Source organism: Penaeus chinensis, chromosome 4, assembly GCF_019202785.1.
Source record: "Penaeus chinensis breed Huanghai No. 1 chromosome 4, ASM1920278v2, whole genome shotgun sequence".
NCBI classification, from domain to species: Eukaryota; Metazoa; Arthropoda; class Malacostraca; order Decapoda; family Penaeidae; genus Penaeus; species Penaeus chinensis.
The window spans coordinates 6,273,631-6,286,342 of NC_061822.1; the positions used below are offsets into that span (position 1 = coordinate 6,273,631).

The window sequence follows — 12,712 nt, forward strand, 5'->3', positions numbered from 1 at the left end:
TCACTCAGCACTCCATCCAGACTTGCCACATTCAAACTCTCCACAGGGGCCAAAGCAACCACCTCCAGGGCATCCATGGGCCGTACCCATGATACAACCTGCTTTCTGACAATACCAACCAGATGGTCTGCCCCTACACCAATCACTCCAACTGGCTTGTGGCCAACCTGCAAAACAATAATTACTCTAGACAAACAGCATCACACATAATCAAGTGCAACAGAAATCATAACTAAAAACAACTATTTCAGTGACAGCTTTCATCCTTCACAAACTAACCTGATGGTACTGAAGTGTATGAGAGTAGAATGTTGCCCAAGCCTCTATGGTTATCTGTGTCACCTCCTCTTCAGTAAGGTCAGATGTCAACCTTGCTTCCACTTGGTCCCTAAGGGCAGCTTCCACTTCCTCTTGTAGCTTCCACATTCCACGATCTATCAATGTTGACATATCCATGTTTCTTCGGTATATCTGGAATGCATTAGTTATTACTCAAGTCATCTGAATTCAATGATGTTATTGAAACTTGCCTAAAAGTTTTCACATTAATTTTTGCTCTTTCTGGCTTCGATAATAAAGAACAAAAAATTAAATGTATAAAGACACACTTACGCCAAGTGCTTTCCGCAACGTATGTGCAGAAAACCTATTTGGCATGAACAATTCTCTCAGGTAGATTTCCCTTGGGTCCAGGAAGGGATCGGTGAGGGGTACATCTTTCTCTGGTGGCTGCTCCAACACCACTGAGGAGAGCCCCGGGGGGTTTTTACATCCCTCTCCACTGTTCACTGGGGCATAAAGCAACTGTAAAGATATTTCTTGGTTAGTTATTGAGGATTTGCCAGACTACACAATATGTATTGCGCTATTTTGGTAGGGTACAGAGTAACTGTTAATATATAACTATTGTCTAGTTATTACAGGCTTGTCAGATACTTTCTGAAAAAATGCAATGCATCAGGCTTTTTTATATTTAGGTTTTCTGCCCTTATTTTTACCTGTGTCTCATTATTTGCATCAGTCCACAGTGTCCATATGTAGGCTGACGTTACACTGAAGTCAACTAGATCATACTGAAAATGAGAAGAAACTAAGAATTAGTATGAACAGAAGAGAAACTAAGTAAAATATATAACCTTAAACAAATACAGAATGAAGATTATTTACGTCACAAGACAACAAGCCAAACATTTCAATATATAAAGTTCAAGACATAGCAAAACAGCAATATCATGCCTACTTCCAGGACACACAAACTTATTTACTTGAGGAGGATAAAGTGTTTTGATGTGACTTAGGCTAATTTGGCCTAAATTTAGGGTTGGCTGATACACCACAAGGAGCTGTTTCTCGGTGAAGTTCAGGAATACGCCAAAGATGCTCTCCTCCCCTTGGCCGTAGCTTCGTATTTGGTGGCGCTGAGCTGCCAAGAGAAAGAACAACCATTTAATTGTTAAGACTATTCAAATATATGAAATGTTTGATGTGGCAAAGAGAAAATTCAAGGATATAATAACCATAATAATAATAATAATAAAAATAAAATTATTATGTAGATTATATCATGCATACTTAATCTTTAGTGAAAGAAAATGTACATACATATAACAGGGCACAAAATAAATATCCTAACCTCCAGGATTCAACTTGCGGCCTGCTTCTGCAGTATTTTCAAGAGTATCATGTGCGAGAATACATTGTAGCTTGGAGCAAGACCAAGCACGTACTTTCCCATCACGACAGATTCCTATTGCTACCACATCACCAGCTATCTCCTGAACCACAAGGCTTGTCACTGTTTCACAGCCTTCTAATCCTCTGAGGAGAGAGTGAAACGGTTATCAAATGTAGTTAGTGTAGCATCCTGGAAGTATATTTAAATATTTGTTTTCAAGACCACTCTTCTGCAACTAATTTCTAAAATAATAAGATTCCTAAACCTAACAAAGGGCCATGCCATGACTAACATACAAAAAGAAAAAGATGTAAAAAATAAATGAACCAACAAACCTGAACATCCCTGGCACAAAACCAGTGAAAAGCCTGTTCATGAGAGAGGCATTCTTGATGGTCTCCGTAAACACAGAGTATGGCAAGTCATACATCTTGACAACAAGCAGAGTTCCACCTGTCTGTCCCAGCACAAATACTGCATCCCCTCCCTCACCTGCCAGGAGGTGAGTGCCTGCTGTGTGGGGAAGACCCTCGCCTGCACCTATAATAAATAGGACCTTTTATCATACATACTTATCAAACATTTCATTTTTGGTCATATAGCCTAGTACTCATTACAACAGAACATTCAATTTCTTAACTCTGCAAAAAGAAGAATGCTTGTGTGGTATGGGTGGTGTGGTGTGGTGTGGTGTGGTGTAGTGTAGTGTGGTGTGTGTCCCTTAAGTCTGACTTTGAAACATAATTGTAAAACATTTCTTCTTTTGATCATGACTCACCTACTGCACTGCTGTTTAGGATATGTAAATTATGGTATTCCTTTAGAGTCTGGAATGTCAGCTCACTGAGGATAGAATATGGCTTGCTTTTTGTGGCCTGCAATACAAAAGCATTCCGTTACTGAATAAAGAAGTGGAAGAAGAATGAGAGAAAATTGAGGAGTGATGGGAGGGAAGAAAAGAAATTTTGGCAATCTTAGTTTGATAAAACATATCACATAAATGTTCATCAAAATCATGAGAAAATATTTTTTGGGGTAAAAACAATATGAATGGGGAAATAATCAACAACTATATCTGCAAAAACACAAATTACAAATTCATAATTCAATTTCAAATGAGGGGGAGAGAAAAAATAATAATGATAAAAAAAAAAATAATAAAAAAATAAAATAAATAAAATAGAAGAGAGAGAGAGAGAGAGAGAGGGAAAAAACAAAAACAAAACAACAATACATAAATAAGGATAAAACGATAAAACAATAATAATAACAAATCAAATCTTGCCTGCATTGAAGTAGGATGTGGCAAACGAAAACGGTGGACGGAGGACACTGTTGCCAAAAGGATGTAAACATACTGGCGAGTTTCATGTACACTCAAACCCTCTAGCACAGGAGTGTCTGCAAATCTGTGAAGAAAAGTTAGATATAAATTTCTATCTCCATTACAGACATCCTTGTAATAGAAAGCAAGTAACAATGAATGTATATAAGATTTAATTAATAATAAATATATATTTATTCATATTAATTATATATATAGTTTTTTCTTCATCTTCATCTCATAAAAATTATTGATATTTTCTGTTTTAACTTGTAAGCGAATTGAGGAAAGAAATATGGTATTCATAATGACTTAAGCAGAGCTGCAAAAAATGTTTTCCTTTCTGGGAACCTGGGAAACAAGACAAAAAATTTCTGTTAGGTAAAGTATTGTGTATAATAGTTCTACCAATAGTACGCAAATTTTTTTTGAAGGGCTTCTAATTTATTGGGTCTGGAGAAAGTTTCCAATAAAATATCGTAATTTGGTTTTTGGATCTTTTTTATTTTTGGCAAAGATGGACTATGCAAAAAAGGAAACAAAAATCAAACAACTTTGTGATTAGCTATTAGCTTTGATGCATTCTACAACCTGAGGACATTAAACTTACACTTGTATGAACTTTTGTTCTGTTGTGAAAAAATCAAGAGACAATTTTTGAAATTGCATAAAACAGTCGTTTTTTATCAAGTTTTGCTGAAAAATTTCAGCCAAGCCCAAAAAAAAATTCTGGGAATCTAGTTCCCGGGTTCTGATACTTTTTGCAGCTCTGGAATTAATCAACCAAGATATACTTTCTGATCTATACTCAGTTCTTAATTATAATGTGTAAGGCTCAGTGACTTAGTAGTGAATAGTAAATCAGAGGAATTTAATTGACCATTCAATTGAGGACTGGCAGAGTATTCTAGCTCAGCAATATGACTGTTTACAATATAATAACTCTACTACCTGCTCCCATATCGAGTGTGTTGGGGACTAGTGTCTATGTAGGTTGAGCATATTATACGGTCATGCAGGAACACCAGGTAATTACAGACCATTACAAAGTGATATGCTACACAGTACATAACCACATAATCAGTCCTAGGAAATTGCCAATCAATTTCTCAAAGCACACAACTTTCTACACAATTTACCACTATCTAAAATCAAGCAAGGTATTTTTACACAGGTATAACCACTTTATCTTAATGAAAATCCTAATTGGCAACTTCAGACCTAAAGCCTGCCTCATCACCTTCACTCATTGCAGATATTCAATATTTTCTTTATTTCTTTTTTTTTTTTTTTTTTTTTTTTGGTTTTGTATTCAATAATCTTGGGAAAAAGTCCATTTCATTTTTGGGTTCAACAGACTAAATGGACGTGGAACTACCTGATTATATATTCAAAGAACTCTAGCATATGGCATGGAAAATTCAGTGTTTTATAAATTATAGTCTTTTGTACATCTAGTAACACTGTTGGGCTGTAAATATATCTGTGTTTGAATATATCCTCTGCTAACAAACTACCCTGCTTTAGTTGTTTCAGATCCCACTAATTTCCAAGCATTATTTACTTCCTTGGTAAATAGAAAGAAAGAAAGAAAGAAAGAAATATACAGATATGGGGGATAACAATAGTGAATGGATCTATAGAAGGGATTCAATGTTTACATTTCACAATTATTATTTTTTTTTTTTCAAATTAGTTAAACATTAGTTCAAGATGACTTCATATTAATATATCTATGTAATTCATTGTTTATAATTACATATAACAAGTGCCATGTGCAGGACAAATACAAAAAAAGCTTATGCTCTCATTCGCACATGACAATCTTTACTCCTTATTAAAGGGTATATTTTCAATAAAACCACTTTAACACCAAGGGAAGGGATGAAATGTGGAGAGCATCTATCCACACCACAAAAATGGAGGCTGCTCTACATTCTGTGTGCTATGCTGGTGTGGTTTTGAGGCTCCAACACCTAGTTCTCAAGTTACAGCCTTGCAGAATCACAAGCCCAAAGACCAGAGGGGGAAAACATCCTCCACTCCTAGTGCTGGGCTCACATGGGAGACCCTTGAATTAACCTCAGCGCAGTGGCAAATGCACTCTAATGATTTCCAGGCACCACTGGGAAAGAAATGGTTTTGCATTGAAAAAAGAGCTCCCTATGACTTGGGACTGAAAACAGATCCATCTATCTGTGTGGATGCGCCTACAATAATATGGGACCTGTAAAAGAGCAGTTAACACAACTTGGGATACACTCGAAACAGAAACCTAGTTTTAGAAGTAAGAAAAAAGTAATAACAAAAAAGAAGAAAACATAATCCAAAAGGAAACAAATGCATCTGAACATCATAACTAACATTACTCTACTAAAACAACTCTAAGTGAACAAGCATACTAAATACTGAAAAAAAAAAAAACTTACCTGAGCTGAACATGGTTATGAACAAAGTCATGGTCAAGACTTTCCTCCCATAGCTCCACTACGTCGTGACACACTCGCCTGAAAGGAAGATTTAGCTAAGTACTGTATGCACATCCCCATTTTTCTGCATAATATATACACTTCAGATGGAAATAACTGCAATAACAATAACAAGAATAGCTGTATAGGCAATAATGAAAATGAAGACAATGCAAATAAAAAAAAAAAAAAAAAAAAAAAAAAAAAAAAAAAAAAAAAAAAAAAAAAAAAAAAATCCAAACTAGCTATAGCAAATCAAAGTAATTCCTCTTCTCCCTCAAACATAGTAGAAGAAAAACTTTAAGGTTTATATACTTTTTTCCCCCCAGGAGAAAGATAGGTTGGTTGATGGATGGGAGAGGAGGAGGAGGAGGAGGAGAAGAAAATAAATCATACTCATCACTCACCAATATATGTATCTGTTGCGTGTGGCTGGGGAAAGAGATTTGTAGGCATAGCCCCCTCCATATTCTGGTACTTTGATATCCTGAAGGGTGCTCTGTGCTGCTCCTGTGTGGACAGAAATTGTATCAATACTAGGTCAAGTTATTCGAGGAGGAGGGAGGAGAGAGGTGGGAGAAGGGAGGAGGAAGAGGAGTGAGATTTATTATGAAGAGAGGTCATGGAATCTCTTGATTTGATACCTATTTTCAACTAAATAAATTTAGAAAGCCATTATCAGGTAATTCACTTTAATTATTATTTTTTGTTACCATTATTTAGTCTAATATGTGTGAATCTGTTGTATTCCATCTCAAATGACTGGCTCAGGAAATAAGTGAAGTAATGGTAATTGTTTATAAAATGACTGCATTCCTTTTACAGTATTCTTACCATAAGGATGCACTTGACAAAGACTAAGTCCCCAACTCCACATCACAATTTTTATTTTTTAAAATTGAAGTTGCTGTGACTGGGCGTGCCTAACAACCATTGTCTTCACTTCAGTTTGCCTGGGAAGAAAGAGCTGAAACTCAGGAGTGCCAAGTGGACTTAGGCTGCTTTCACACCACGGTGACACAATGTGCGCTATTTGAAAATTAATGTCCAGTAATATATGAAACCTTTCATACAGCTATTTATTTTGTTGAATAAAATTTGTGATGTGGGTTGGGGACTTAGTCTCTGGCAAGTGCTTTCATACTGTAAAGAATTAGCAGTAAAGTTTGCTCCACACTGCTAGGTTATATGGTACAAGGTAAACTTTGCCTATAATGGATAGAACAACAGAGAATAAGACATTTTTCCTATCTGGCATTTCTTTTGCAAGTGGATCATAAGAAAACTGTGCAACAAGTAATATTTTGTTACACATTTACAGGAAAAGGTAATGACATTATTATAAAGAAAGGAAAAAGCAACACTCACTCACTCAAAATAACCTCAACAGGCAAAGAACGACATTGCAACTAATGCTGTGTGGCAAATAAGTCCACTGCAATTGGGTTAAGGTTGAAGGGAAGAGCTCCCGATTGGGAATTACGGTGACTGGATGAGGGTCTCGGAATGTAGGCCCCAGGAATGGCTGGAGTAATAACAACTTAGTCTCAGAGTGGTACATTCATTTCTTAAACAGCTACCAACACTTGCATTTATATAATTAAAGCATATTAAAATGTGAATATTTGAAACAAGGAATAATAATTGCAAGGCCTGTGTGAAACTCAGAAATTACCAACCAAATCCTTCCTAACCTCACCCACTTTGCCCTCGAGCCACACCTGATCACTGTGGACTTTGTCCCAGTGTGGTTTTTGTTGCAACCCATTTTCTTCATTTCTGTCATTATTCTTTGCTTCTGCAGATTATTTCCTTATCAGTGTGTAATTTTCCCTCTCTTATATGACAGACACTATGTAAATAGTCCTTATGTAAATGGTCACTATGTAAATAGGTAAATATTCGTAATACCTTCGCATGCCCAACCATAATGATATTGGTATCAATGTATTCCTCTCACCCTCTACTACCCAAACATTTAGAAATTATGCCACTGAAACCTTGCAACATCCACAATCTTTGATAGCAAGAGAAGGCATAAATGTTACCAGGGAAATCGCTGGGTAAAATATGAATAATATTTAGAGAATTGGTCAATATAAGTCCAGGGGCACAAGGCTGCTGCCCCCGAACCCCCACCCTGGACAGCATGGAATCCACCACATATGTACAGCAGGATAGAGTATAGTACAGACTTGGCACTGGGTGCATATTTTTCTTATTTTACCCTACAATTTCCATGGTACAGTTCATGCCCTCCTCTGCCATAAGGGCAATGATTGTTGCTAATGGGGGTGGGGGAGGTGGGGGGGTTCCAATGCATAGTTTCTATATATCTGGTTAGTAGAGAGTGAGAGGAATCCATTGATACAAAAATCCTCATGACTGGCTATGCAAAGGTATTCTGAATAATTACCTGAAAACATATATACCACAGTATATATGTTTACACCCTTGTCACTATCAATGTGGATTGGAAATGGATTAAGATTACCAAGAGACACACACACACACAGGTAGTGGGAAATGGACATTGCCATCTTTAAGAGGATAAGAAAGAGAACAATAAGCGACACAGGCAGGCAACAGCTGCACCGGCTTCATATCTACTGCGAAATGACAAAAATATCTACCACATATCAATGCCCTCACACCAAATTCACAACACCCTCACACAGCCAGAGTTCTTAATGTCGCATCTTTTGTAAGTTGGAACAAAACGCTAATAGAGGGGGTACAGGAGAATGAAGAGAAGGTAGGAGAGATTAGGTTTAGATTTTTGGGTTGATGCAATACCCAGGAGGTAACAAATACCAGGAAATACCACAGATGAAAAGTGTTGCAAAGTATTGCAATGTCTGTACATTCCTTTCATTGCATGCAAATTCCCCCGACACTATACGGCTGAACTGAACCTGTGTCATGTAACGTCTAGATTAGCCTTTAATACCACACTTGGAAATGAAAAAAATTAAAATAAAGGAAAATGGCACCATCTCTTGCAACAATAAAAAAACAAATACTTTCTTTGGCAACGAGGTATGTAAAAACTGGTAATACAGTGACAGTCAGGAATCATACATAGAAATATATAACAGATTTGGATTTCGGATTTTCAAATGGAAACAATAATAGACCGAAAAAAGGTATTCACAAAAGATCCGAGTTAATTAATTAATCCACAGAATAATAATAATAATAATAAAACGTGCACAGCAACCCACCCAACTCACTCCAGAGCCTGAAACACCAAAAACCACCAACATTAAACAAAATCAGCCTCCTAAAAGAGACAAAAACAAAAATCAAAACAACACGAAATCCCCGGTAAACAAAACACCCCGACCACCACAGCCATTTCTCCCTTTTCCCCCCCGCCATTTCCCTTCGATTTCTCCTACGCCCCTCCCTCCCCACATCTTCCCGTGGATTTACCCGTGTCTATGGTAATATTTCTCCAGTGCACGAGGGCGGACTGGTCGGGGATGACCTCCCTGAAGCCCAGGTGGTGAGTCGCCGCCGCCGCCATCTTGGAATTCGAATGGCCCGCGCGACCGACGAGACCTCTGGCGGCGAGGAGGCCAACTGGCTGTCAATGGAGAGGGGGGATATATATATATATATATATATATATATATATATATATATATATATATTTATATATATTTATATATGTATTTATATATACATATACATATATATATACACATATACATTTATATATTGCAGGATATTATTACCAAGGTACATGTCAGTTTACATATATAAGCATTCATTTACACATATCAGTATCAATTTAAATATGTAAGCATCAGTTTACATATATACGTATCAAATTACATATATAAGTATCGATTTACAGATATATACATATATATTTACAAATATATATATTTACAAATATATACATATTTACATAGATATACATAGATATACATAGATATACATATATATATATATATATATATACATAGATATATACATAGATATACACAGATATACATAGATATATACATAAATATACATATATATACATATGCAAATAGCAATTATCGTTATTTGGAATAGATATATACTTTGAATGGTATTATTTTTAAGATACGTATCAAGGTATCAAAGGACATCTACGATTGATGGAAACCTTATAGATACAAAGCAAAAGCGAGGTTCGAAGGCGACGGCTGTCTCAGGAAGAGAGAAATGCTCTTATGAATGTTTATAATTTGTTGGTTAAATACGTAAGGAAAACTTATCAAAAAAAAAAAAAAAAAAAAAAAAAAATAACTACGAGATATCTGTGTATATGTGCATGCATGTATGTATGTATGCATGCATGTATGTATGTATGTGTCTATGTATGCATGTATGCTTGTATATATATGCGTATGTATGAATGTATGAATGTATGTATGTATGTATGTATGTATGTATGTATGTATGTATGTATGTATGTATGTATGTATGTATGAATGTATGTATGTATGAATGTATGTATGTATGAATGAATGAATGAATGATTGGATGTATGCATGTATATTTGTATGAATGTATGTATATATGTTTATATGTATGTATGTTTATATGTATCTCTACATATAAGTGTATATATATGTGTGTGTATATATATATATATATATATATATATATATATATATATACACATACACACACACATATACACATTGCTTTTTTGCACATAATAAAATTAGGAAGCTGGTTTAGTTGAGGCAACAGATTCAGTCACTATATCTCCTGATCTCGCGAAACCAAGTGTGAGTTGTTCACGCGTAGACGCCGCTGTTTTTCGTTGCTATTGTTCTGAACACCCTTATTATTGTCATAATCATTAACATATCAGAAAATTTTCCTTATTATCATTATTGTTATTATTGTTGTTACTAATGCCATATTTATTATTCTGATTATTAGTGTGATTATTACAGTAATAATAATTATTATTATTACTGTTATTACTATTATTATTTTTATTATTATAGTTGTTATTGTTATTATTATTATCATTATTATCATAATTATTATTATTATTATTATTATTATTATTATTATTATTATTATTATCATTATTATTATTACTATTACTATTAACATTACTGTAATTATTATCCTAATCTATATTATTGTTGTCATTATTACCTTGCTCATAGAAATAGTAAAAGCCTTCGCGTCCAGTGATTAACTCTCATCCGTATCCTTCCCCTTCCCCTTCTCCCCCCTCCCCCCCCCCTCTCCCCCTCGCCTCGACCTACCTCCTCATGTGACGCGCCTCGACCCTGCAATGGAATCCGGTCAATCATTGCAAAGACCGAGGGAACGATTTGATTGAGAGGGACAAAAGCTTACACGAACAACTGATTTTTTTTTTCTTCCTGAAGGAACTCTTCTGAGAAACTTCAAAGGTAATTAAGACTCTTTACAAAACTCTTGAAATAATTAAGTTCTTCATCAAAGGACTCGTTATCGGATGCATGAAAAATGATTTTGTGAAAAAGCATAGTGGTGAGATTCACAGTATCAGTTCTTCCCTTTGCAATGCACCTGCAACGGGGTGATGTAGTAATATAGATCGATGATGATAGATATCGTAGCTGGTTTCTATAAAGGAAATGAGTCAGTGGAAATTGATATTGTGAATTATAAAGCCCTTTCATTTTTTCACCAAACAAGTCGGGAATCCTGATCTATGATTATCATTATCATTAGTATTATTGATGTTATTGCTATTATTAACATTAATGCTATCATTATTATTATCATATTTATCATTAGTGAAAGGAGAAAAGACTCTACCGTGTTGATAGATTCTAGATTTATTATTAGTGGTATTGTAGTGATTCCGACTAATTACTCTTAATTACCTTTGTTAATTAGGTCATTTGTCGCTGCCACCACCTGGTTAGTCCGTCCAGGAACAATACAAAAGGGGGAGACTATAAGAGTGCAATGAAATCAATAGGAAAGAGTTGTGTAGGTGTAAGAAAGGGTTAATTCCGCGGGGAGCGCGTGTCAGCCTGATAATAGGTCGCCAGTTGCTTGCCACAGATAGGCCAATTATGGTGTCATTGGTCTCATAAATGGTTTTAATTAATGGAGGAATCTCATTCGCAAAGCTTAAAAATACATTGGTTGATCAAAACAACAAGGAAACACATTCAAATACAAATGTACGGGAACGAGCTGACGAATCCCCCGCCTCCGTTAGATGGCGCGACAGGCTTATAAAAAAAAAAAAAAAAAAAAAAAACTTGAGTCCCTGAAAAAAAAAAAATTTACTTCTCCTTAAAAATGTATTGAAGACTAAATATTAAAAGAAATATATGTAAAACTATACGCAAGTTCTTCTCCTGACCTTAAAAAGAGTGCATTAACAAAGAACAAGAAAGAAAACGGTTTTAAATTCGTTTTATTAAATATAAGTTTCATTAAAAATACACAGGACAACATAGTAAAACATGAAAAAGGAAAGGTAACAGATTTTCATCCCCGTGGGTTTTCGCAGGATTGGGGTCGAACACTCTAGGGGAAACTAAAGTATTCTTGGGCTCCGGGCGTGGATGGTCTCTGGCATGGGTGACTACATTATTGTTATTATTATCGTTATTATTGTTGTTGTTGTTATCATTATTACTATCATCATTTATATCATTATTATCTTTCTTCGTAAATCCCTCATTATCATCCTTATCCGCACATGCACACGGACATATTCATCTATATGTCTACATGTGTTTCCTACACGTATACATACTCACTCAGTAGACATAGATATAATTATATTGACATTTAAGATAGTTCATTTAATAAAACTTAGTAACTCTTAATTCTACAAAAGATAACCAGCCACGTAGCTGAGAGGTTAATTTTCTTCTTTTCCTGATATTATCGTTATTGTTTTTGTTGCTGTTGTTCTGAACACTGTTATTAATATTTTTCATCATTATTGTTGTTTTTGTTATTACTTATGTTATCATTATCATCATTATTGTTATTATCATAATTATCATCATCATCACGATAACGATAGTACTAATACTAATAACAATGATAATAATAGTAAAAATAATAATAATGATAACAACAATAATAATGATAATAATAATAATAACAATAATAATAACAATAATAATATCATTATTACTGTTATAAATGCTTCTGCACATGTTGTTGTTGTTATTATCATTACTAATGTTATTGTTATTATTACTGCTGTTGTTCTTGTTCTTGTTA

General features: G+C 34.9%; 1 protein-coding gene across 1 annotated transcript in view; it reads right to left on the reverse strand.

Annotated features, from left to right (window-relative positions):
• Nucleotides 1-9,035, reverse strand: part of LOC125024964 (nuclear pore complex protein Nup160-like) — a 17,409-nt gene extending 8,374 nt beyond the window's left edge. Inside the window, exons 1-12 of the mRNA XM_047612766.1 lie at nt 8,903-9,035; nt 5,875-5,977; nt 5,429-5,506; nt 2,961-3,084; nt 2,454-2,550; nt 2,011-2,215; nt 1,634-1,818; nt 1,266-1,423; nt 999-1,073; nt 613-804; nt 280-471; nt 1-167 (exon numbers count right to left, since the gene is read on the reverse strand). The exon at nt 1-167 is cut by the window's left edge and continues 1,362 nt beyond it. Coding sequence (XP_047468722.1) covers nt 1-167; nt 280-471; nt 613-804; nt 999-1,073; nt 1,266-1,423; nt 1,634-1,818; nt 2,011-2,215; nt 2,454-2,550; nt 2,961-3,084; nt 5,429-5,506; nt 5,875-5,977; nt 8,903-8,996 — 1,670 coding nt within the window. The 5' untranslated portion in view covers nt 8,997-9,035. The remainder of the gene's footprint in view (nt 168-279; nt 472-612; nt 805-998; nt 1,074-1,265; nt 1,424-1,633; nt 1,819-2,010; nt 2,216-2,453; nt 2,551-2,960; nt 3,085-5,428; nt 5,507-5,874; nt 5,978-8,902) is intronic.
• Nucleotides 9,036-12,712: the final 3,677 nt, after the last annotated feature.